The sequence below is a fragment of the Trypanosoma rangeli genome (assembly GCF_003719475.1).
Source record: "Trypanosoma rangeli strain AM80 chromosome Unknown Tra_15.4_contig_00050, whole genome shotgun sequence".
Classification (NCBI taxonomy): Eukaryota; Euglenozoa; class Kinetoplastea; order Trypanosomatida; family Trypanosomatidae; genus Trypanosoma; species Trypanosoma rangeli.
The window spans coordinates 47,452-71,878 of record NW_021705794.1 but is presented as its reverse complement, the minus strand read 5'-3'; the positions used below and the strand labels follow the sequence as shown (position 1 = coordinate 71,878).

The 24,427-nt window shown below is 56.3% G+C and overlaps 8 protein-coding genes and 3 pseudogenes across 8 annotated transcripts, besides 13 other annotated features; all 11 read left to right on the top strand.

Moving 5' to 3' along the window:
- Positions 1-31: a microsatellite.
- A 578-nt stretch (positions 32-609) lies between these two features.
- Positions 610-641: a microsatellite.
- Positions 642-802: 161 nt separating this feature from the next.
- Positions 803-834: a microsatellite.
- Positions 835-958: 124 nt separating this feature from the next.
- Positions 959-1,000: a microsatellite.
- A 741-nt stretch (positions 1,001-1,741) lies between these two features.
- Positions 1,742-2,938, top strand: TraAM80_02275 (uncharacterized protein; the record flags this gene model as incomplete). The annotated part of the gene is made up of 1 exon (XM_029379283.1): positions 1,742-2,938. The coding sequence occupies one exon, from the start codon at positions 1,742-1,744 to the stop codon at positions 2,936-2,938; it is 1,197 nt and encodes a 398-aa protein (XP_029240906.1).
- Positions 2,939-2,970: 32 nt separating this feature from the next.
- Positions 2,971-2,995: a microsatellite.
- A 172-nt stretch (positions 2,996-3,167) lies between these two features.
- TraAM80_02274 (uncharacterized protein) lies at positions 3,168-5,066 on the top strand (the record flags this gene model as incomplete). Its single annotated transcript, XM_029379282.1, has 1 exon — positions 3,168-5,066. The coding sequence occupies one exon, from the start codon at positions 3,168-3,170 to the stop codon at positions 5,064-5,066; it is 1,899 nt and encodes a 632-aa protein (XP_029240905.1).
- A 313-nt stretch (positions 5,067-5,379) lies between these two features.
- Positions 5,380-7,380, top strand: TraAM80_02273 (uncharacterized protein; the record flags this gene model as incomplete). The annotated part of the gene is made up of 1 exon (XM_029379281.1): positions 5,380-7,380. The coding sequence occupies one exon, from the start codon at positions 5,380-5,382 to the stop codon at positions 7,378-7,380; it is 2,001 nt and encodes a 666-aa protein (XP_029240904.1).
- Positions 7,381-7,749: 369 nt separating this feature from the next.
- TraAM80_02272 (uncharacterized protein) lies at positions 7,750-9,735 on the top strand (the record flags this gene model as incomplete). Its single annotated transcript, XM_029379280.1, has 1 exon — positions 7,750-9,735. One exon carries the CDS (start codon positions 7,750-7,752, stop codon positions 9,733-9,735), a length of 1,986 nt encoding a protein of 661 aa, XP_029240903.1.
- A 106-nt stretch (positions 9,736-9,841) lies between these two features.
- Positions 9,842-10,093, top strand: TraAM80_02271 (hypothetical protein; annotated as a pseudogene).
- Positions 10,094-10,266: 173 nt separating this feature from the next.
- Positions 10,267-10,294: a microsatellite.
- Positions 10,295-10,487: 193 nt separating this feature from the next.
- Positions 10,488-10,512: a microsatellite.
- A 375-nt stretch (positions 10,513-10,887) lies between these two features.
- Positions 10,888-12,684, top strand: TraAM80_02270 (uncharacterized protein; the record flags this gene model as incomplete). The annotated part of the gene is made up of 1 exon (XM_029379279.1): positions 10,888-12,684. The coding sequence occupies one exon, from the start codon at positions 10,888-10,890 to the stop codon at positions 12,682-12,684; it is 1,797 nt and encodes a 598-aa protein (XP_029240902.1).
- A 110-nt stretch (positions 12,685-12,794) lies between these two features.
- Positions 12,795-12,818: a microsatellite.
- A 16-nt stretch (positions 12,819-12,834) lies between these two features.
- Positions 12,835-12,863: a microsatellite.
- A 536-nt stretch (positions 12,864-13,399) lies between these two features.
- Positions 13,400-13,987, top strand: TraAM80_02269 (hypothetical protein; annotated as a pseudogene).
- A 71-nt stretch (positions 13,988-14,058) lies between these two features.
- TraAM80_02268 (hypothetical protein) lies at positions 14,059-14,303 on the top strand (annotated as a pseudogene).
- A 182-nt stretch (positions 14,304-14,485) lies between these two features.
- Positions 14,486-16,333, top strand: TraAM80_02267 (uncharacterized protein; the record flags this gene model as incomplete). The annotated part of the gene is made up of 1 exon (XM_029379278.1): positions 14,486-16,333. One exon carries the CDS (start codon positions 14,486-14,488, stop codon positions 16,331-16,333), a length of 1,848 nt encoding a protein of 615 aa, XP_029240901.1.
- Positions 16,334-16,504: 171 nt separating this feature from the next.
- Positions 16,505-16,580: a sequence feature (GA-rich).
- Positions 16,581-16,714: 134 nt separating this feature from the next.
- TraAM80_02266 (ABC transporter) lies at positions 16,715-19,543 on the top strand (the record flags this gene model as incomplete). The annotated part of the gene is made up of 1 exon (XM_029379277.1): positions 16,715-19,543. One exon carries the CDS (start codon positions 16,715-16,717, stop codon positions 19,541-19,543), a length of 2,829 nt encoding a protein of 942 aa, XP_029240900.1.
- A 119-nt stretch (positions 19,544-19,662) lies between these two features.
- Positions 19,663-19,696: a microsatellite.
- A 251-nt stretch (positions 19,697-19,947) lies between these two features.
- Positions 19,948-19,986: a microsatellite.
- Positions 19,987-20,057: 71 nt separating this feature from the next.
- Positions 20,058-23,516, top strand: TraAM80_02265 (calcium/potassium channel (CAKC); the record flags this gene model as incomplete). The annotated part of the gene is made up of 1 exon (XM_029379276.1): positions 20,058-23,516. The coding sequence occupies one exon, from the start codon at positions 20,058-20,060 to the stop codon at positions 23,514-23,516; it is 3,459 nt and encodes a 1,152-aa protein (XP_029240899.1).
- A 608-nt stretch (positions 23,517-24,124) lies between these two features.
- Positions 24,125-24,144: a microsatellite.
- Positions 24,145-24,427: the final 283 nt, after the last annotated feature.

Sequence of the window (24,427 nt, the reverse complement as noted above, 5' to 3'; positions counted from 1 at the left end):
AGTAGTAGTAGTAGTAGTAGTAGTAGTAGTATNTNTNTGTGTGTNTNTNTNTTNTTTTTTTTTTTTTTTGGTGTGTGTGTGTTTTTCATCTTCTCCTACTTATTTGTTTACTCGTCTTGTTTTTTGCTTTTCTTTATTAATTCCTTTCTTTCTATTCTACACACACCAACTATTAATTGAGGCAGTACATCGACATCTATGTAATATGTTTCTGCCTCCATGTATAGACCTGTACGGCTATACCTTTACCTACTGAGCTTTGCCATGTATCTCCTTGTTTCTCAACTATTCCCTTCCCCAACCCCTCTACCTTTCCGTCTGTGTGCGTGTGTCTATGCCCACCCCACCAGGCCGGCCTGCGGTGTTATTGGCAAAACCAAACCAGACAAAAAAAAAGAGTCATATCTGGAAGGGTGATGACTACGCGTGTGGGGTGTGCTTACGTGTGAGGCACAGCGTGGTGGACATCACAGTCGTAGCACTGCACTTTTTTTTTTTTTCTTCTCTCTCTTTTGGGATTGTTGCTTCCGTCTGAATTACGGTTTTTCTTTATCCAGGGGGTTGTGGTTGCTGCTTTTCTTTCTCACTGTCTCACTGTCTCGCTTGTCGTGTGTGTGGCGTGCAGTGCAGTGCTGTGTGTGTTTTTTTTTTTGCCAGAGGACATGTACAGCTGTAGATCTACGCATTGGTGTCTATGTGGATACCATGATCAGGAGCACCACCACTTGCAAAAAAGGTTAAAGTCAAAAGAAGAACCAATTAGTAGTAATATCTCTGGGAGATCTTGTTTTTTTTTTTTTCATGTGTCTTTGTGTGTGTATGCATGCGTGTGTGGAGGCTGAAGCCCTTGCGAGAAGAACACGAATGAAGGAATGAATAAATAACGTGTGGCGGGCCTCGGGGCGAGGATGCGGTTGCAGTGGAGCCGAATAGTCAGCCGCGCAGTGAGGAACATGTGATACATGCATGCATGCCCACATGACGACTACATACACACATATGTGCATGTACATATGTGTGTGTGTGTGTCTAGAGAGAGAAAGAAAAGGAAGGTGACGCGTGCCTTCGACCACCAGCTATGAACCCCAATGACGGTGAATAGGACCATTTTCGGTGAGATTAATTGATGAATATCTCTTTTATTTATGTATATGTTTGTATGTGGAAGTCTCTGCGTGTGCATGTATGTTGCATTCCCCCCTGTGGCCGTCTTTTCTGCTCGTCTGGGCGTGATGGAGGGATATCCTGCTGCACATCTTGCGCAGCGTTCGCACAAAGGGATTGCAGGGCGGCAATGGTGCACCATCCACAAGTAGAAGAAAAGGTGCTCCACACGGTGGGCGAGGAATCTTCTCGGCTTTGCCGTTTTGTCTTTGCTTTTTCTGGCGCTGAGGCGTGCTGGTGTGTGTGGGCAGAGGGAAGGGAGGAAACGCGTACTCCCTCACACTTTTCAGTTCCTCCTTCTTCGTTTGCCCCTCTCTTTTCTTGTTGGATGTAGCCCTGCTAAAACACACGCACATCTCTGCACACAAGAGCCGAAGTAGCAGCTTCCCCCCCCTCCTCCCTTTTCTTTTGATTGCGGCTTCTCATACGCGCGTCCTCCCGGTCAGCATCGCTCTGCAGCCCTCTTCAACGGCAGATCAGCGGAGACGGGTGGAGTAAGCACCAGGGGCTGTCTGCTTCTCGGGCTGGTCAAGCTTCCCGTGCGCGAGCATGCGTCTTGCATCTGTAGCGCAATTAGATGCAGTGCGACGAACCAAGCGATGCTGCGAGTAACGTTTCAATGACTTCCTCTGAATCACTGTTGAGGCGTCGCCCGCTCATCACGCTGGGGTGGGATATGGTGCTTGCGGAGGAGCGCGCATTGCAGGCCACCGTCACCGCTCCCACGTTTATCAACGACGGTGGCAGTGGGAAGCTTGCAATGGAAGGGGGGGAGGACGGCGTCGAGAAGGCCGTCCTGAACGGTGGCACTGCACCAACACAAGCAGGCAGAGTGGAGGAGGTGCAGCGCAGGGCTGGAGACGCGCATGTGTGGCGTGGAGACGCTCCAGCAGTGGGCACTGTGTTTGCCCTTACTGCAGAAGCGGCGGTGCAGGCAGAGGTGACACGGCGGTCTTCCCCTGTGACGTCTCACTGGGCCACTTCCAAAGACTCTCCGCCGGCCTGGACGAGGCCGTCATTTGTGGGAGAAAGCCCATCTCAGAAGTTATCACATGCTGATAATGTGGTTCGGCTGCAGGAGGTGTTCCCCTTTATCGGGGGGCGACGCCAGCGATGCGTAGGAGCATGGTCAGACGCCGATGGAGACGGCACCGCGGATCGATGGCTCCGGGAATCGGAAAAAGAAGGGATGGTGGGACCAAACGAGTGGGACCTGGAACGTTTCCTTCCAAGCGACTCCGTGCATGAGCCAGCATGTGTGGTTGGCAACACTCACGACGCGAGCAACCTGATGAAGCGAGGTGAGGGGCGGCGGGAGCCGGGTAGGGAAATATTCCCAGCGTTGGAGAAAGAGCGAAGCACGTTTTCCTGGCAGGAGATTATACAGGCATCTGGAGGACGAGACAAAAAGGATACAGTAGAGGAAGGAAGGATAGAGGCTCTGCAGCCAAGAGGGGCGTCAGTACCACAGCAGCTGCACTGGCTTCAGCAGGAGCCGAGGCATTGTGAAGAGGACCTAGTGCCTCTGCAGCGAGAACAAATAGCCGCGGACGCGGAGGCCGTGGAGGAAATGCAAATAACTGCAAATGAGTTGGCGCATCGGGTGCTAATGGCTGAGCGTGCGTTTGCTGAGGAGCGTGCGGAGTGTGCCGTGCTGCGCGAAGACTTGACTCGCTGTCTGGAGATGTTCGAATTGCCGCTGCAGGCAAACATGAGCGCTCTGCGCGAGCTGCAGTCGGAGAACAGGCGTCTTTCTCAGTCGCTTGGGCTGTGAGAAGGTGTATCCGCACGGGATGGGGTGCGGCGTACATATATATATATATATATTATACGTGGCCTTGAAGAGGGAGAGATGGACAACACACGGCGAGAGTGAGAGAGTGGGTGGGTGGCGAGAGAAAAATACATGCCAGCGCACAGTACTTATGCGTGCTTTTATTTCCACGCTGTCTCTTTTTTTTTTATTTATTTTTTGGGTGGGTGGGTGGGGTGATTATCGTCTGATGTATGATGTGGCCCACAGCTGCACGCGGGTCAACCGCTTGTTGCGCGGCTACGCACGAATGGGACGCAACACTGGCCACTGGAGGCAGTCCGTGAATAGTCAGCTGGTCGCTTTACTACTGCTGCTCACGCTGCTCAACTTGGCTGTCTTTCAATATATGACATGGCATGATGGGGAACAGGCCGCAAACAGTGCGTGGTTGCAAAATAAAGTAGGTGGGGCTCGCGTGGTGCGGCAGCCCGAAACAGAGCAGTTCGCCACCGCCGTGTTGCCGGAGTGCCAACCTCTGGACAAACTCCCGCTGCTTCCGCCGCATCCAAGCATCTTTCCCGCGGGATTCTCTGAAATGCTGTGGTCCTTGGCTCGCGACAGATATGCGGTGCTGCTGCGGCAGACGGTTGAACCCGTGACGCAGGGTGTCCATAACTTTAAAGATATTTACACATACAAACATCATGGCGTGCTGTTGCCGCTGCTTCAAAACATTGTTAGTGGGGGCGGGGCAGCAGTCGTGGAACCCGGCGCCACGCCGCAGTTGTCTGCCAAGCTGGCTGACTGCTACAAAAAAGAATCACATCTCTCTGAATATAACCCTGACATCTATAAGAGGCTGAAGGAGCGCGTTGGCTCTGTGGAGTTCTGTGACCCAGCAGACGCGGACTACACGCCAAGTAAGGATTTTGCCTGCCTGGCATACCTTCGAAACCCCGCCAACTGGATGGCACTGAAGCCTTTGTCAAGTTTGCTTGCATCAGGACGTACCATCAAGTTCTTGCTTTCCTTTCGTCACGGCAACGTCACGGCGGTGGTGAAGCTTCCCCAGGGGAAATTTGAACTGGAGCCGGCAAGCGAGACGGTGGCGTTTCACATGGATCGCCTTCTTGCCTTTAGGCGCACCCCACCAACGGCGTGGGTGCAAATTCCTGTCGATTACATAAAGGCCGCCGCCGCCTCACTGGGTCCGTTCTACGTGCACTGGGTGGAGTCCGAGGTGTTCAAGTTAAAGCGGGCGAAGGCAGTCATCTCGAGGTGCGAGGATTCACGACTCATAAATCAGCTTGGTGGATCAAACCTGAAGTGCATTCTGGCCTCTGTGCAGCTTTGGCTGTGGGACGTGCATCTGGTGGAGCAATCCACCTTTGCAGGTGATATGCGACTACATCGGTCTGTGAAGCGTAGGAGGGGTGACAACAGAAAACCGGGTCTCAAAGTCGCTCCTGGTGTGAAAGATGATGAATGGATGGAAAGGCTGCTTCGCAATAACAACAGCCATGCTGACACCGGCAGAGGCGATGGGATGCCGCTGTCGCCAACACACTACTTGTTGACGCGGGAGCGCTGGGATCAAATGGCCTTTGACGCCATTATTGCTAACTATGATAGGTGGAAGGGACACAACAGCTACGTGCTTGCGGCCTGCGCACCAAATCTGCCGTGCCATGCCGCACGGGCCGAGCGTCTGTACGAGCGACCCTCCAAGAGCACCCCGCGGTTTGCCTACATTGACCAGGGCAGCGGTTTTTATTCTTCGAGGATTCGAAACATAAGCGTCTTTTCTCCATCCCATCAGCCACAGTTTTGCTATGTGCACCGACTAACCGTTGAGCGCCTTGAACGGATTGTTCTCTTTGCTATGCGCTTGAGTAATAATTACAGCGTCTCCACCAGGGATGGGGTGCGCCGCATCGCGTCTGTGGTGAATGGTGTAATTGCTGAGGATGAGATGAAGCGTGTGGGCGACGCCGTCTATCGGCGCCTACTACTGCCGCGACTACCGTCGAGGATTGGGATGGTGCTCTCCCATGCTCTGATCAAAGCGGCATGCCGGCGTGTGTGGTTTATTCTTGCTCATCGCACCCGATGCCTGGAGATAAACGTGAACACGATAATCTTCTGATGTGTTGAGGTGCGTGATTTGCCGTCTTCTAGGGCGGGTAATCTGATGTGATCAGTTGCTTGCTGCCTATATATGCTTCAGTCACCCAGCCTTCTTCTATCGCTCTGCGTGTGTGTGCGGTGGGGCGGAAGTTGTCTTGTATCTTTTTGGTTGCTGTTGTTATTCTTTTACTGTTCCTCGTGTTTCTCTCTCTGGGTGGATGGGTGCAGTTGTAGGGTAGCGGCATCTTGTGGGCGGCGTCAGTACCGCGTGGCGGGACGAGAGACCACCAGTAGCAACAGCGGCAACACGCGAGGCCGGGAACAGCGGTGTAATGACTCTGCAAGAGGATGAGGCGGTGGACGCCCTTGCGGCGCCGTGGCGGCACGGGGATTGGTGGGGGAATAAATATGAGGCACTCATGGGGCACAACCAGGGTTTTTTTCCTGCCGCGGCGGAAAAAATCCATGGCAGTGACGGCGCCAACCAAGGCGTGGAGTGGGAGGCAGAGGAGGGTGGGAGCGTCAGGGCCTCCTCCTCGCCTTGGGACCTGCACGAGCAGAATCAGCAGGATGCCTTTACCGAGAAGTTTCTGAGGCGGCGGGAGGCGTTGGCCCTGCAGGATCTTCTGGGGGAGGTGCGAGGCCTGATGCGGAGCTGCCGGCTGCCCGCGATAGACGCGGACGTGATTGAGAAGCACATCATCACCCCCGTGGAGCGAGCAGTGCGGCAGGAGGCAGAAACGCCGTCACGCATGTCACCAACGGAGGCAGATACACAAGAGACATCTGCGCCGCCGCCCTCTGACTCTTGCGGCGGCTTGGACAAAAACGGTGGCTCCTTTGAAGGTATCGTACCCACTCCCTCGCAGGGCATGACGTCGGCCTCGACCGCGACACCGGTGTGCAAGCATGTTGAGGCTGCCGTCCGTACCGTGGCAGGGGGCACACACTCTCGACACCCCGCCTGCCATGCCCTCCTCTTACAGGGCGCAGTGGGCCGACACAGGGAAAAACAGTGTTTACTCAAAACGCGAATGGAAGGCGCTCATGCATCTAACCATGTTAAAGGTCTCTTAGCGAGGCGTGCAGCAAGCCCACTCGAACAACGAGGTCGACGCCTATCGGTGGAGCCCGGTGTCAATGTCAACAGAAGCGGCGCCAGAGGCGTGAGAGCCACGGGGAAGCACGAAGCCGTCATTACGGACATGATGCAACTACGCTGGCTGCTTCGCAGGCACGTGGCACGGACGCTGGATGTGCTGGACATCGTAGATCAGCGGGAGACGATTATATCCAAATTACGAGAGTTCTTAGCGATGGCCGAGTCCGACCTTTGCGTTAAGAGGGCCTCCAGGCACAGCGATGACGATGCGGCGCAACGGCGCCCCTTTCGTAGTGGCTCGCTGCGGCCATGGGTGAGGCAGCGACAGCCATGGCAGCGGTTGCAGTCGTTAACGCCTTTCTTTGACTTGCCGAACCAGCAAGCTTGCATGTTTCCACGGCGTCCCGCATCCTCCGCCGTTCACGGTGTCGTGGGCATCCCACAGGTTGGCGCGGCGGTGATACGGCGGCGCTACTACCGCCATGGTGTGCTTTACTTTATGTGGCTACTCCAGCAGGTCTCCGTGGAGCTCTTGCGGGCCGTACGCCGCTGGAGGGAGCTGCTTAGCGGCAGTTTCCCGTTTGTCGTCAAGGGTAATAATTATCTGCTCCAAATATCCTTGGAGATGGCGGAGCTCGCGCAGGAGCCTGTGCTTCAGAAGCTGTTTTCATCGCACGCCAGACCGCGCAAAGGCGCACCGACAAAAACGGGCCACGCCGACGTTGACCCCGAGGACGCTGCGTTTCCCGAGTCTCTGCAGTACTGCCCACTTCTCTCAGACATGCCATGCGTGATGGAGTACACCAAACCCCCCACACTGCCGACCAACGGCGGCGTGGCGCTCGTAGAGTTGGGTGAAAGGAACCCAGGCAATGAAAAGGACTGGTTTCCCCGCCTGCCACAGGCACACCACACAACTGAAGTTCGCCAGAAGCGTAGACTGCATGGGAAGGGTGTCTCGGCTGATGCTGCGTACATTTGTCGCGTACGTGCCGCGGAGACATTCCTCAATCGTGAAGTGACTGTTCAGATGCAGTTATTGCGGCGCAACTTTGTTTTATGCGCGGAGGGGCGCTACCCGCTGCTGCTATGCGGCGTTGGCGAGCTGTGTGGTTCCCGCGACACAACGGTGAGGCTGCATTCCCGCCAGCGGCAGCGCGAGTGGTTCTGTCAGTTACATGACATGCTCTCCTGCCTGGAGGCGGGGAGCTCTGCGCTTTGCAAAGAGTAAGGCGTAATTTTCTGTACCGAGCGTTTTTTCGTCCCACGGAGCATGTTCTGCACCCCCCCACCCCCCCGCTGTTGTATCGTGCGTGTATGTGTGTGTTTCTCGGTCTTTGCCTCTGCCGTGCCAGCGGGATCTCTTTCATCGCCACGGCGGCTTCTACGTGACCCTGCTGTTCAAAGTGTCGACGCACCACGTGGATGTATACGCGCACAGGTGGTTTCTCCTCCTTCCTCCCCTCTTCTTGCCAGGGTTTCCTCTTCTTCCCCCCAGTCTTATACACGTACAATACACATACGTTTATGTATTTTTATACTTTCACACACAACGGTTATTGGTAGTTTTCCCCTGCGAGACCTTTTTGTCCTGCGTGAAATGCTGGACACCTTTGTCTTGTTTGTGTACGGCTGGATTGCCGGGGCCATCGCCTTGCCGCTGTGTTACCTCTACGGCCTCGAAAATCTCATGTGGCTTGTACAGTACAGCAACAAGATCCTGCTTTCCCTCTACGTGCGCCTCTCCGGCTGCGACATCGCCCTTACCCGCCTGAGGCGGGCAAACTACCACGAGAGCGCCCTTAGCTACACCTCAATGAGCACGCTGGACACGGTGGAGCTGGCGGCGCCGCTGCCGGAGGAGACTGGTGTGTCTTCTGTGCTGCACACGACGGTGTGCCGCATTTCGTACCCGAGAGCGGGCAAAGTTGTTGGCGCGGTGTACGACTGCCGGTTGGTGCTGAACGACAGGCACCTGCTGGTGTACCAGGTGCAGAACTCGGAGGGGGTGGGCAGCCACGAGCGCGTCATCACGGTTGAGCGGCTGCATGGGCGTGTGCGGATCGATCGCATCGTCGTGCAGCCCTCGTTTGTGCCGCACAGCGGCCGCCACGGGGCGAAGGCGAGGGCGTTGCACGGACATGTCCTGCACATTCGCGCCTGCGATGACGGACCTTTGTTTGAGGGTGACCGGGACGTGCTGGAGGACTCCATGTCGGAGCCGTTTCGCTCCTCTCTCAGTGGGGGCTCCGCGAGCCGCAGTCGCGGCAAACACCCCAAAGGCAGCGTGGTCAGCACCAGCGCGGTCATGGGTTCCACTGTGAGTCCCGGTAGCGTCGACAGCGACACGGACCGCGTTTCCGACGCCACGCACACCTTCGTTGTGAAGTTCTACTACCTGTGGGAGCAGGAGCGGTGGCAGACGCTACTTGGAGCACCGCAGGAGGTCGCACACTGGCGAGCCTACCTGCGGACGGTCACCACACCCGATTCGTTCAACCTCTTGCTCACGCGTCTCATGCGGCAGAACATGCGCATGACGGCGCTGACCAACTTTATTGGCATGAAACTGCAGAAAAACTTTGATGAGCTGAGCCTGAATAAGTTCCCACGGGAGCTTGGGGGGCGCATCCTTCTCGACGACTTCCTCATTGGGGAGGAGGTGCCTATCTTCAGCAATGTGTCTTCACCAAAGCTGGTGGCAAATGGGGAGATGGTCTTTGACTTTGATGTGCTCTACCGCGGCGGGGCCACGCTGTGCCTGCGGCTCAACCTCACCTACCGCGGCTTTCGCATTCCGCACGTGGTGCTCTCCATCAAGATTATGCATCTTTCGGCGCGCGTGCGCGTCAGCGTGGGGCCGCCGCCCAGCAAGGTGTTTTGGCTTGGAGGCCTCTCTCCCCCCGACCTTCGCGTGGAGATGCACCAGGGCGTTCAGTCCGGCCGCGGCCTCCTGCACCGCATCCTCACCTCCCTGCCGGACCTCAGCTTCATTGCGACTAACCTCATCAAGCTATACCTTCTTCATGACATGGGACTGCCCGCGCTGGACGACTTCCCGCTGCCGAGCATAGAAAAGACGCCGCCGTCGTCGCCGCAGGGGGCCAGGCGGAAGATGTGGGACATTGGCTTCAACCGCCACAACGCCGCGGCGCACAGCCACGGCCACGCCAAAGCCACGCCAGTGAGGCCGGATTCGGTGGCGGTGGCGGCGGCGGTGGCGGAGGGCGCTGCAGCAAATGATCTTGAGGACAAAACACGCGCGGTGAGCGCTCGTTTTGGCTGCACCACGCCTTCCGCCACCGGGGTGAACGCCCTGTCATCCGACGTGTTGGATTTACCCCAAATTGTTCGGGGCGACGAAAACAGCACCAGTGACGTCAATACTGCCATCACCGCAACCCCGGCTCTTGTCCGCGGCGGCAATTGCACTGACTCCGTGGCCCTCACGCCTCCCTCCTCACTCCCACCGAACTCAGAGGACGGGCGGAGGCTGCGACTAAAATCTAAGGCGCGTGAGTTGATGCGGAAGGCTGTCAAACGCGCCACTGGAATGCCCGACATTGCTGCCAGTTTTTTTTTGTAGAAGAAGGTCAGGCGTTGTTCCAGCAGCAGGTGCGGAAATATTTTCCATCTTTTTCCCGCTCCGCTGCAAGCAGGAATGCCCCGCGTGCGGAGTTGCACGGATCCCCATGGCAGTGTGCCCGGCCAGCGTGAAGTATCCTTTTTTTTTGTGTGTGTGATTTTTTTTTTTTGTTTTTCTTCTCTGCAGGTGGTGTTTGTTTCCGGCTGACAATTCATACTGCTGTGCCTTGGTGCGGTGGGAAACGGGAGTAGACAACAACGAGACGAAACGTAAAAACAAACAAATCAGCAACCCAAGAAAATACAAGACGTAAGCACCTTGTGTGCCTTGTGTGTGTGTGTTCGGTAACTCCTGCATTAAGGGGCTGGAAGGGGGCCAGCCCACCACCGTCATTTTTTGTTTGCTTGAATCTGCACAACGGCGGGAGCAGCGGTGAAGAGTGCCACTGCGTGCAGCCGCCGGCCGCCATGCGACGTAAACCGTCGAGCACGTGCTTCCTTGCAATTCTTTTTCACTCTCGCCCTGCCCAATGAGAGAGAGAGAGCGAGAGAAGGAAAGAAGGAGGTCGCACCGAATAAAATGGTGGTGGTGCCCGTGGAAGGTTTATTTTGTGTCAAACGGAATGAGGGAGAACGCGAGTTGTGTTGGGTGTTTGCTCCTCTGTTTCTCTGCGTGTATGCGGCGGGGCGTCCCGGCTGCTGTGCTGTGTTGCCTTTGCACCCACGCTGCTCCCGCTTTGCCTTTTTCTACCCCGCACGCACGCACGCACGCACGCACACCATCTATTCTTTTTTTTTGTTGTTGTTGTTGCATGCGTCGGGACTTGACTTGGGGGTATGCACATCCGCATAGGGCGGCGCGTCTGCGAAAAGTCATTTGTCGCCACCCCATCTCCTCAATTGCGGTGCACCCCTCGCTCTTGGTGATCGTCGGTGTCGGGGGTGGCCTGTTGAAGGCTAAAGCACACAGAAAAGCTGCAGTGGGGGGACACGCAACAGAAGCAAGCAAATATATTAGGCAGGCGCACCCACGTACTGGCAGGTGCACGTTTCATTGGCGATGACTTCGTGGCTGTCGTTCGTGTGCGGCGTCGTTGGGGGTGCGGCAACGACCCTCTTCCTTCTCTCCTTTCTTTTCCTCAAGCTGGAGCAGATGCTGGAGAGCCTGGTTGGGTGCAGGGAGATGAGGCTCCGGCAGCGCGCCGCGAAGGTCTCCGACAAGGAGGTCTCCCTGTGGAAGGTGGAGGATATATGTCAGATGGCGCGCTACGACAACGACATTGTGGGCCCTGTCATTCCTGTCCGGGCCGTGCTGTTCGGTAAAACCATCTCTGTGTACCAGATTGACCGTAGTCACAAGTCGGAGGACGGTGACCACACGATCATTGAGGCGGAACACTTGATTGGGAAGATCAACACCGCCACGGTGACAAGCATGTCGGAGAAGCTGTCCAAATACCACCGTCACACGGACGCGACCACGCGACAGGCGCCATTGCGGGGAAAATGTCTTATACTGCGCCGCAAGGAGGGATTGCCGCTGATTCAGGAGGACCCGGTGTTGCAGCTGTCGCGCCAGCAGCGGCGTCAGCAACGCAAGCAGCAGGTAGAGGAAAATAAGGTAGAAGCGAGTAAGCACCGCCACCACCACGTTCACAGTCACCACGTGGATGACAAAGGGGCCAGTGGGGGCTTTGAGGTTGGTCGTGGCAGGGCTCAGAGAGGTGACATCTACAGTGATGAAAACGGTGTCATGCAGGCGGGGGGGTTGGACCTCGATGAGGTGGACGACGAGAAGGAGTGCTTTGACACGTGGGAGGCGGTGCTGTTTAAGTTTCCCACGCGGCGGGAGCTGGAGCGTTGGTACAACCTGCTTCAGGCCACCCCTCAGTCCGAGGAGTGGCGCGTGTTTATTAATCATCTGCCCTCCGTTGATGTGTTTAACCTCGTTGTGGCCCGCCTATTCTTTGAAAACACACGAACCAGCGGACTACAGGATCTCCTAATTGCCAAAATACGCCGAAAGCTGCGACGTGTGTCCCGCAAACTCCCAAAGCACATCCATGGAGAAATTCTGCTGGATCAACTTGAGCTCGGTGGCGAGATTCCGTTGATTCGTGGGGTTGGCGAGCCGAGCGTCTTCCCCACCGGGGAGGTGGAGCTGGACTTTGACTTTTTGTACCGCGGTGGGCTGAAGTTTAGCCTCCGCTTTGCCATCACCTACCGCGGGGTGCGGGTGCCAAGTATTATATTCAACATCAAGATACTTGAGCTTTCCAGTCACATGCGGCTGAGGGTTGGGCCACCGCCGTCCTCCAAAATTTGGGTTGGAGGCCCACGCCCGCCGCAGCTTCGACTGGAGTTCACCCAAGAAGTCGCCTCGCACGATGGAATCCTGAACGCCGTGCTGAAGTTGATGCCGGACATGAGTGTCGTCATGTCCAACGTCGTGAAGGTAATGCTTTTTGAGGACATGGTGCTGCCCTCCATGGAGGACCTCCCGCTGCCCTGCTTTGGATACTCCCCCCCGTCCTCAGAAGAGGGCTCGCCGCTGCTCGACAAGGATGGTGTGAACTTTTTCGTGCAGGAGAGCGACGCGGTGCAGGGCCCGAATTCCACCTTTTCTGCCACAGCTTTCGCACATACAGAGGTCGACACCCTCAACACTTCCTCTGGTGAGGCGATGATCCCTGTGCTTTACGATGACGATAGGCCACTGCCGTCACTGTCCCCAAGCAGAGTGCCGTTCCAGGCGTTGCCGCAGGAGCTGGGGGCGGACCTGACTCAAAGCTTTGCGTCGTCCACGACACCCTTTTCCATGAGGGAGTCAGAGTCGTCGTCGGGCGGGTCACGGCGTGGCACAGATAACCTACCTCTTAAGGGGCTTGTGAATCGGATGAAGAAGCGGGTTAGCAAACTATTGCATCAGGGAGGAGAGAGAGAGCGGTGAAGTGAGCGGGGTCAGACGGTAAGGGGATACCCTTCCGCCCCTGCTCTTCCGCTTTGGCGTCTACGGAAGCAAAAAAAAAAAACAGGCAAACATCGCCAACAACAACAACAATATATATATATATATATATATATTTGCATACAATTCCTTTGTGTGTATGTGCGTGTGTGTGTGTGTGTTCTCTGCCTTTTTATTCAATAGTGCTGCAGCTGTTGATCGTAGCGGTTAGGCCACGTTTTAAAGTTGCTGGACTAAGTGAGTTGTGTAAAGGTCTCTTCTTTATGTTTTTCTTCTCTCCTTTGACTCTCCGTGGCGTCCCTGCGTTGCCGGGAGCTCGTGGTGTGGCGGTGAGCGAATGCCAGTGGTGGTGCCTACGTCTCTTGTGTTGCTCGCGCTGCCCTGCAGATGGTGCGCCAAGCCCTAGCGCTGCTGCTTGTGGGGGTGGGGGTGGGGGGCACTGAAGTCATTCTTGTATCCCTTCTCCGTCTCCCTATTTCCCCTCTTTTTTCACGCACGCATTGACGCGTATAACATATGCATTTGTGCGCGTGCGTGAATACGTGTCATGTGCGTATTGTTTACCTTTTTTTTTTCTTTCTTGTTGTCTTTTATCGCTGGGGTGGGTGCCCAAAAGCAAGCCTCCCCCTGCTGCACGTGTTACCGACCGCAGGCGTTTTGCAAGAGGGGCCGGCGTACAACATAAAATACTGTAGGTATGCCGCTTCCGCCGCCGCCGCGGCCGTCACGTTTTGTGCCGGGCGGGCGTGAAGGCGGAGGCGCGGGGAATTTCACTGCGGCAAAAGGGCCGTGTTTTGAGGTGCTTGACGGCTCCTCCCTAACCCAGGCTGGGGGTAATGTTAACAACAGCGCGTCCGCGTCCACGGGGGGTTCAGGGCTGCTGCGGCACGACGAAGCTCCATCGTTCATAAACGCCGTTGGAGTCAATAAACTTAGCGATACTTTTCCCCCGCGCTCCCGCTGGCCCTTAGCGTGGCGTCGCCGCAAGCCCCCTCCTCCTTCCCCCCTTCGCAGCAGGTGGCGCAGCTGCGGCAGCTCGTGCAGGACCTCACCGCTGAAAACGCCGTTCTGCAGCAGCGGATGCGTGTGTTAATGGAGGGCGAAACCCACGACGGCGCACTGCCAGGCCTTCTCACTGCCCCCGCCTCTCCCGAGGAGACGGAGGCACTACTGCTGCGCGTGCGACGCTTGGAGGCGGCGCTGAAGGTGGAGGCGATGGAGCGCGAGGCATTAGAGGTGCGGCTTCAAGCCCAAGAGCAGGTCCTGACGCGGTTGCTAGGGCGGTGACATGCCTCGCCCGCCTTCTGCCGCTCGCAGCTGGCACGGCAGACATGCAGGGCGGTGCTGCGGAGCGGCATGGAGGCCTCTTTTCCGCCTTTTGTGTATTTCAAAGGAAAGCACTAAAGTAAAAAGAGGAAAAAAAACAAGAGACACGGGACGGAACAAGGGAAAGAGCGCTGCCCACCGGCGCGTACAAGTGGACAGCGTGAACGAGGTGCCCCTTCTCTGTACCTACGTGCAATACGCATACTCTCCTTCGCCTTCTCCGCGGCGCCGTGGTTGGGAGGAGGTATTTAGAGGTGGCTGCCAGTCGTGTGCGTGACGGAGCTGAGGAGTAAGAGACGAAGAAACGCAGGACACACCACACGAGGTGGAGGCCCCGGTGCCTCTCTATTCTCTCCCTCCTCCTTGTCGTCTTTGTTACTCCTCTTCATTGTGGTTACTTCTTAAAAAAAAAAAAACAAACAACAACAACATAAGTTATCTTTACCAAAAAAGGGGAATGTCAAGCGCAGCCCGGCTGACATCACGGAACCTCTTCGACACCGTCTTTTCAACAATCCCGGCCGATGTCGTACTCGACACAGGACCAGAGACGCTGAGGGAAAAATGTGCGCGGATGGCAAGCGGACGCACTGCTGCTGCCGCGGCTGTTGAGGACAACGACAACAACGGCGAGAGCGGCGTGGGGACGGCTACGGTGGCGGCGGAGGGATTTTTTTTGGAGTCCTCCGGTGCACCGATGAGCAACACCGGCGTCATAGATGTGAGTGCGATGATGCGCCGTGCGGCTGAGGCAACGGAGATGGAGGAGGTGGCAGCGCCACCGGGCGACGGGTCCCTGCGGCACGTTTTTGATCTACAGCTGGACGCCGACGATGAGGCGGTGCGGGAGGCGACAAAGTACGCTGCCCTCCTCGTGGCGAACGAAGAGGGTGAGGCAGAGGAAACCGCGAAGGCAGAGTACAGAAACAAGGGAAAGGGAGCAGGGGTGGGGAACAACCGTGAGGCTTCGCGTGCAGGTCACTCAAGTCAGCGTCAAAAACAGCAGCAACGGGACATGGCAGATGCGTCTCGGCGCCTGGCCCTAACAGCCGAGGAGCAAATGGCTATCATGCGTCCAGAGGAGGGGATCCGACACGAGGGTCGCTGCGTGCTTTTTCGCCATTGCAAGGGATTTGGCTTTATTGCCCCGGAAGTGGGTGGTCCAGACGTCTACTTTACCCGCGACAACGTGGAGTACTTCTTTACGCGCCGTGTCTTGGAGGCGTATTATTGTGGGAACCTTCCGGCCGTTCTGAAACCGAAAGACGCCTCCCGAGGGACTGGCGGGGGTGATCGCAGGGCGAATAGGGCCACGGCCTCCGTACTGGGGGCCTCTTCCGACACCACAACCACAAGTGCTTCGGCCAGTCACAACACGACTTCTCAGTCGGCAGCAGAGGAGGCTGGGAAGGCCAAGACAGAGGCCAACACAAAGGGTACCACGGAGGTGGGTGACGCAGGCGATAGGCACAATGCGGAAAATAAACCGAACGACACAAAGAGCACGACTTCTAAGGCTGTTGACGACGGCGATGCCAGAACCCAGAGTCTAGTGCAGCAGGCAGCTGCACTCCTCACGCCGGAGGCGGCGCGGTTGTTGTTGTTGTTTCTACAAGTTGGGAAACCCATCGTGTCGATGTCAGAGACCGTGACGTTTACTACGCGGTGGAACCGCGCGGGGAACCAAGCGAGTCGTCGGTTACGGGCAGACGAACTTCGTGGCTTGCCTGCTAACGGATACGCATTAATGGTGGAGCAGGCATGGTTCGAGCGTCTCTTCCCTCGCGCCTCCGGTCGTCGCACAGAAGAGCGGGGTCGTGGCACCACATCAGGCGGCACCGACGAGTGCCTGGCACGTCGTTGCGGGACGATTCGCATGTACGATGCGGATGAACTTCGCGGTGTCATTCGCTCTGAGGAAGATGATATGTCAGGCGTACTGTTTTACAGTGACGCGTTTCTCTGGGACCCATCGATGGATCCGGCGCGCTGCCGACCTTCCGTGGGCCTCATCGTACGCTACTCTGTCGCCGGCCGCGATCGGTACGGCAAAGAAGTCGCCTCACTCATCACTACCACAGACGACAGCGCAATTAGCGAGGCAAACGCGGAATGGGCGACCGACCGCGGTGCGGAGGATCATGAGCGAAGAAAACAAGGCAGGAGTGGTAATGTGCTTGGCAGCGGTAGTGGCTCTGGTGCTGGAGGAGGCGGCAGTACCCGCGAGGCGGAAACCGCAGGGCGAAAGCGTCGGCGTGACGAGGAGCTCTTGCTGCTGGAGGAGGACGACTATGGCTTCATGTGATTTTCCGAAGTCGTTGTGAAGTCATAGATTGAAATCTATTTTGCGGGGCTTTGCCAGCCGGTCGGTTCTTATTTATTATTTTATTTTGTTTTCTCTCACGTACTCCTCCTTTCATATGCCTCTCCACCGCCTTAATTGGCGGCGGAGTGGCGTGCTGTGAATGCCGGTGATTTTCTTCTCCTTCCCTCCCTCCCTCCTTCCATTCTTTTTTTGTTTTTTTGCTTCTTTCTCTCTCTTTTTTCTTTTTGCCTGCGCCCTTCTTGCCGTGCTTTCCTGTCCATGTATGTGCGTGTGTATCTGTTTCCAGGAAAGGAGCGAGGGCGAAGTTGCACGATCAGCAACCAAGGACAACAACACGGTAAAAACGCTCACCAGACAGCGATGGCAGATAGTTGCCCTTCTACATCCGCCACCGCCTCCTCCTCCTCCTGTGGACGGCCAGCCTCCTGCTCATTGGCGCTGATGTATCAAATTTCATGTGGCGTCCGGCGGGCCACCCAAAGTGCCGTATCTTCCAGCACCTTCTTCTGGGGTGTTGCTGGCGCACTTCTGGCGGCAGATGGCGCCTACTACACGATGATGTGGCTACAGGCGCGTAATCGGCCTCTACGAGGCGCGCCGCCCGCGGCATCTGCTGGAGACATAATAACCATCGAGGAAGACGCATCTTCCGTGCGCTATTATTGGGACCAGCTGCGTGACGCCATTCTTAACGCCCCAAGTTTGACGTTGACAGACGGAGGCGGGCGTATCGCCTTACCCATAGGCGCAGATGGCATCGCAGACGGCGCCCTTCCTGACGCTCTGCAGATTATATGGAAGGACCACGTGAGGTACGCGTTGGACGAGCGTGAGGTTCTTTGCTTGCTGCAGCGTGCAGTAAGAGAGTCCACCCTGACGTCTGAGGACGATCTTCTTGCTGCCGCAGCGTTGGCGTTGCTGTGGCGTCTGCAGCTCACCCGAGCGGTTCACGTGGCAGTGATGGTAAACGGCGATGTTGGCCAATGTAGCGATGTTCTGGCTGACCTTGACGACCATTCCACAGTCTTTTACCGGGCGTTTATTCATCCACTTGCGGGGTGCTCCGCTGCATCTTCCTCAGCGGCAATTGCGATCTGCTGGTCTTCCCTCTCAGAGGAACTGCGGCGCCTGCGCCGACGGCGATTTCGGCTGCAGCTACAAAACACGTGGAGTCTGGCCAGGTACCTCTACGCCGGCTGTCGTGAGAAGCTGCTCTCGTGCGCCATGATGGGCCTGCTTACTGCCGTTGCTGCACACAGCACAACGACGGGGTTCACAGTGCGGGAGCAGGTTGAGCGGCTGCTGAGCATTGCCCCAAGTCTTTTTCTGTCTCGTTCGCAGGATGGCTTTTGGGACGCATCCTCCCACGCAGTCGGAGGGGTCATTGTGCGGCTTTTGGCGTTTGAGTGGGCACGCCTTGTCGCCACCGCCGCGGTGATGCGGGTGACGGAGGATTATGTTCGCACTTCCGCTTCGTGTCATCGCGATTCAGTGAAGCGGCAGCTGTACGAGGCGCTTGCCCATACGCCGTTAACGTTCTTCGACACGCGAGAGCAGGAGGAGGTGGAGCAGCTTATGTACTACGCCAATGACCTTGAGGGGGTTGATGTGCAGGTACACAACTACTTTGCACGACTCGTGCGTGCCGTGGCGATGTTTGCAGCGGCTGCCGCGGCCCTGGACCGACACAGTCGCGTGGTTGTTTTGGCGACGGTGGGGGCATCCAGCCTGCTTACAGGCGTGCTAACGATGCTTCGAAGGAGGTGCGTTGTGGGCGTGCAAGACGGGAACGTAGACGCCGAGGAGGAAGAGAATGGCAACATGGCAACGGACGGCATGATGCTACGGGGGATGGAGATCATTGAACACATCTACGAACTGCGTCCACACGGGGCGGACACGGCGCTCATGAGCTGGTGGACGGAGCGCTCCTCACAGGACCGCAAGGGGCCAGAAATGGTGCGCCGCATTTTGCGTGTAGTGATTTCCCTTCATCGCCTGTGGAACATTGACGCCCTCATTTCTCTGACTAAGTGGCTTTTGCCGGCGATTGTGACCGCCCAGGCAGCGGCAACGTGCCAGGCGCAGGGAGTTCTCATGGAGGCCATGCGTGCTGTGCAGGGGCTGCTGGACGAGGCAGTAGATGCCCAGCGGCTGGGTGAGGTGGTGCTGAGCAATGCGTATAAGGCAAATACGCTGGAGCGAATTATCGACCCCAGGCACTGGGAAAGGGAAGAGCGCCTGGAAGGAAGTTTCGGCGCTGCCGCCACGACTAGAATAGATGGTGAAGTTAGCCAGGCTGCGTCGTGCGAGCACGCGAACGGGAAGGGGGAGGCTCTGCTGAGCGAGGACGTGGAGGTTGAAGTTCACCGCATCCGAGCCGATGGCCTGCAGTTTCAGTACCCAGCCGCTCCCACCGTCAATGCCTTTCTGGCGCCCCTCTCATTCACGCTGCAGCTGCAGGATGATTTGACAGGGGCAGGACTACTGGTCTGCGTCACAGGACCGAGTGGCTGCGGGAAAACAACCCTGCTGCGTCTCCTCCTGGCCTTGTACACAACCGACCCCAACCGCTTGATGCTGCAGCTGCGACCTCGCCGAGGTGTGACAACGGAGGCGCAGACTAACCACGACCATGGCGGTGTGCATGACGGTAATAGCATCTGCGACAACGACGGTATGGGGGAAGGCGGTTGGTTTCCGGTTGCGTCACTTCCACGCAGGCTTCTCCGAGCCACGCTCTTCAGTTACATGCCACAGATTGCCACAATCTTCGCTGGTGCTACGATTGCCCAAAACATCACTCTACGGAGCCAGGTCTCGGTTGCAAACCTTTTACTACTTTCGAGGGTGCGGAGTTGTGCGGAGGCGGCAGGGTGCATGGACTTTATCGGGCGCCTGCCTCAGGGATTTCTCACCCCATTGTCGTTGACGACAGGCTGGGTGACACCGGGGTGTGTGCAGCTGAGCTGCGGGCAAGGACAGCGGCTGATGCTGGCCCGGGCCTTGTACCACGGTGGTGGTGTGCTGCTGATGGATGAGCCCACCGCTGGACTGGATGCGGCGTCCAAGAAGGCCGTCATGGCGCAGCTGATGACGTTACTGCGGTCCGGGCGACTGCGCGGGGCACTCTGCATAACACACGACGCGGAGGTCCTGCAGCAGGCCGACCAGATTATCCGACTCTAAAGAAAGCGGCGGTGTCTGAGGGGCCTAAGCTTGTGCCACCTTTACTTTCTCCTCTTTCTCCTCTTCCTTTCTTTCTGTGTGGCGGTGTGACTGTGCGTGAGTCTGTCTCTCTCTCTCTCTGTGTGTGTGTGTGTGTGTGTGTGTGTCTGTGTGGGTGATGGGGGACACCAAACTTGGTTTCAACATGTATGTATGTTGTTGTTGTTATTCTTCGCTTTGGGAGGGGGTGCTGGCTACTTTGTTTCACGTTCCGCTTCTGCGTGAAGACATTGGTGGAGAGGAGGGTGGTGGCGGGCGGGTAAGGCAACTGCTCCATCCGTTGGGCGCATGTGCATTTTTGTTCTCCACATTCGCTGCACGGAGGGTGTAGGAGGAGGCAGAAGGCAACACACAAAAAAAAAGGAATACACATATATACACATATATATATACATATATATATAGGGAGCCGGACAATAACAAAACCAATAACAACCGGTTACAAGGACCCCGGCTAGTGGTGTTTGTGTAGTACATGCGAAGTAAGAAGAATGATAGAAAGGGAAGCGAAGGATCGTTGCCAGCTGCGTCACCGCCGGGCCCCGTCTTGCCCTGCGCGGCAGACGCGGAAGCGGAGGCCATGAGGGATACGATGGATCTCACAATGGTTGGTCGCTACAAGTGCTACGCCAAATATGTGCCCCACGTCGCCTCGTGGCGCTTTCGTGATCAAAGGCAGGAACGTCTCACGCGGCGTTCCGCCTTGCTGCGAGGAAGTGAATATTATAAAAAGGCGGGAACCCGCATTTCCTGCCAAATATCTTGGTGGACGTCTTACTTCTCGTATCGGTGTGGACCCCGTTGGCGCGCGCAGCCACCGTTTGGTTTTCCCATGATGACAGGACCCAGGCGCTCCTTCCAGGTCCTTGTGCGGCGGTATCCCGTGGTGGCGGTGTGTATCTGGCTGTTCCTCTTTCTTTGTGAGACGGCGATGGTCATACTGTACATCATGCAGACAGCGCAGCTTGATACAGTGACCTGGGTGAACTATAGCAGGAAGAATTTTGATTGGTATGCGACGGTTCAGACCATTCTGTCCCTTGTACTTCTCTCACAGCTCGTCGTCGCCCACTCCGTGAGCACCTTCACCATCATTGTCGTACTCGGGACGTCAGGTTATAGAATCATCACCTACTTTGTAGCCCTTGTGAGTGGGCTGGGGTGGGTAAGCCGCATGTACGTGCCCCTCTTTCTGCGCTGCTGGGCAATGCGACAGTACTTCCTCTTTCTACTAGACTCCTTCGCGATGCTCACGCCGCGTAATCATCGACTGGATGTCATCCGCCTCGCCGCTGGTCCACTAAGTTTTTTCTTTGCCCTTCTATTTACGTTTGGCTGCATCTTTCACATCTATAATGCCTTGCTTGGACACAGTCTTGGAATTTGGAATGCCCTCTACTGGGTTGTGGTGACGGCTTCCACCGTTGGCTTTGGCGACATCGTTCCGTCCGGGTTGGATGGTCGTGCCCTGGCCTTGGTGTTTGTGTTAACCTTCCTCGCCACCATACCCACGTGGGTCTTATTGGCGATATCAACGCTGCGCATTCTGCGTGAGTTTCCGCGCTACAAGGGGAGGAAACGTCAGTTCTTTGTATACGGGCAAGTTAGCTACGAGGACGCCGTCTCGATCCTTGAAGAGGTCCTGACACTTTACCCCATGAAGGTGGTTTGCTTCTGTTACAGCAGTTTCTCACCGGAGGTGCTCGCCATTGGGCGTCACCCGCGCTACCGAATGCGCAGCAGCTTCTACCAGGTGCGGTTGCTTGATCGACGCATGATGGAGCGGCTGCAGATATCAGAGGCGTCCGCCATCATCATTCTCCCCGGCGCTGAAACCGATTCTAGCAACATCGATGCAGACGTCATGCTGTGGTCCATTACCTTTCAACGCCACGCTCCACACGTGCCACAGTTCTTGCGCCTACGCCTCGCCTTTCATGCAAAGCTGCTTGGCGGGCATAGAAGGTGTATCTTTGACCAGAATAACAAATTTATCATGTCCACGGCGCTACTCCTCCCCGGGATCCTGCCGTTTCTTGTGAACTTAGTGCGCGTCGCCTCCGCCTCCGGTACCTCACCGCCCGATTTATGGGACGAACGTTCGCAGGATAACTGGAAGAGCCTGTACGAGTACAGCCGCCGCAACAACTTTGCAACATGTCCCGTGCCGTGGTACTTTGTGCGCCTCTCCCTCTCCCGCGTTGTGCGGCTTTTGAAAATGCATGACGTGCTCGTCGTGGGTGTAGAGGAGGCAGCCCGCAATGTCATGCGACTGGACCTGCGGTACATTCTTGAGCAGGGCGATACTTTGCTTGTGCTGCACGAAGGGAATCTTAGAGGCCTAGCGGAGGTGCTGTTGAGACTAGACCCGGACATGGCTGGCGCGACCCAACCATTTGACAGTAGCACGTTCGCCAACAATAACTCCTTTGAGTCCAATCCACACGGGGACTCTGTTTACATGTCAAGGCAGGACTTACTTGAGCTCGAGCTGGATTCCCCAAGCGCGGAGATGAGTGACGTCAAGCTCTATTATCCCTTCAACACGAGCTCTGAGCTGTGTGGCGAGGGAGGGGGGATGACGCCTTTGCAGCAGTGCAACACAGTCTCGCCAGTGGGACGTGAATGTGCGCAAGACAAACCAGGTCCCTCGTCAGCGTTTTGTGAGTCACGATATTCCGATGCACAGGTGTGGGAGTTGCGATGGCAGCTGCTGCAACAACCGTTTGTTGACCAGCATCCAAACGGTGTTTCTCTGAAGGAGCTTCCATTAGGCGGTTCCATGGCGGTGTTGAGGGAGTTGTTGGGGTACCATCGAGCGGCAGTGGCACATGCGTCGGGCACAATGGAGGAGGCCATTTCACGGCTTGAACAACAGGTGAATGACGTTCTTGCGCATATCGCCTTGGAGTACCTTGGCCGCATTGAAAAGGAGGATGGGGTGGAGAATTTTCTATTCCTTGACCAGGTTTCGTCCTTTTGCCAGCCGGCGCAGTCCTCGCTGTACGAAAAGTACCTCGATGAGGTCATCTCCAAGTACGAACTTGTGCGGATGATGCAGAGCATACAATCTATCTACCCCAACTCTCGGTTGACACTTCTCACTTCGCGGAAGCTCTCAAACGATTTTTTGTTGTGGTGGAAACTGAACTTTGGCTTCTCGCTGTGCTACATCCGTGGGCTGAGCACGTCGGAGTCCCACCTGGACTACGCCATTCAGCGAAGCGGGGGTCGCTTGAGGCTGCGTGGAATTCTGCTCTACTGCTCGCAGCTTGGACGCTGGGATTTCTCCGACATCCCACTTATCACGGTGGAGAATAATGTCACGAACTTAATGGATTTGGGCTCGCAAGTTGAGCTGCAGGGGGTGGGCGGACGGTATTCGCAGCTGACGCGCCTCTTTGAACAGAATTTGGTGGTGGAGCTGAAGTCGTTCGTCTCCTGCATTTCTGTCATTCCGTACCATACCGACCCGGCGTGGCGCCGGCGCGGCGAGGAACAGTTTCAAGACTCTCTGGCTTTCATGATGGGCCGGTGCTTTTCACCCAACATGCTGCAGACGATTTTTATCCACGCCCACCGCGATCACCGCATCATGCAGTTTTTTGAGATGGTGCTTTGCCAGCAGGGGAACGACGACCTCTACGACCCCGCCCTGTGGTCGAGCTACAGTAATACCTCCACAACGCGCTTCAAGGTGTGCGGCAATCAGCTGCTGCACTTTCGGACCTTTGGCGACGCCTTCTCTTTCCTGCTCTCGCGGCACTCGTGGATAACCATCGGGGTGTTTCGCCGGTTTCCCGCCTCCGAGAAGCTGCCGGGGGTGGCGCGGTACTTCATCACGAACCCCCCGTTGAGGATGCCACTGCGTCCCGACGACGTCATGTACGCTCTCTCGGCCTCGTCCCACGTGTACAACCGGGTGAACGTCTAGGAAAAAGAAGCAGAAGGCACACAATAACAACCAAGGACAATAAATTTGAGAACAACACAGTAAACTAATAAGTACCAACGCTTAAAGGAAGTCTCTGTGAAAAATGCAACGTGGGTGGAGGCAGAGGCGTGGGTTGGTAGGCTACATGGAAATTGGGGAGATGCCCGTAAGCTGCGAGCCGCACAAAGATGAGGCTCTTGTGGAGCCGTCCCATGTTTTGCCTATTTTCTTCTTCTTTTTTGTTTTCTTGTGTTGTTTTTGCGTTTTGATTGGGGGGTCTTGTGAAGTGAATTGTGTGCAATCCTCGATCGAGCCATGCGGTCGGTGGCAGTCTTTTGGTGTAACCTTGGTGATTCACGTTTGCTCGGCTTGTTTTTTTTTTTTTGTTTCGTTGCAAAGAATACATGCACGTACATACGCCGCGTTGGGTGGTGATGGTGGGGCGGCGACTACAGTTGTTTTTTTTTTTTGTCTTTGCTGCTTTCGTTTCCACGACCCCCACCCCGCCCCTCCACGCTTGGGAAGGGCCTGGCAGCTGCGGGGGAGGGGGCCCACAGGACCGCCACCTCGCGCGCGTTCACAGCGAGGGATCCGCTGCCATCTTCCTGTTTTTTTTTCTTTTTTTTTTGTGAGTTCGTTTGCTGCTCTCTCGCAGTGTGCGTGTATGTGGGACAAATTTACTCTCCAGAGGGGGGACGCCGGGTGCACACCGCCCTGCACCGCCACCACCCCGTTGTTGTGCGCCTTCCCCTGTGTAGGAATAGGAGGGGGAAGACGGCAGTCAGGCGCAGCTTGTGTTGCTGTCGTTATTCTTGACTTTAAGGTTCTGCGCCGGTGGCTTCCCGGTCGCCATCACAGCGTCCTCTTTTTCCAGTGTTTTCCTTTTTTTTGTGTTGTCTTGTTGTTGTTGC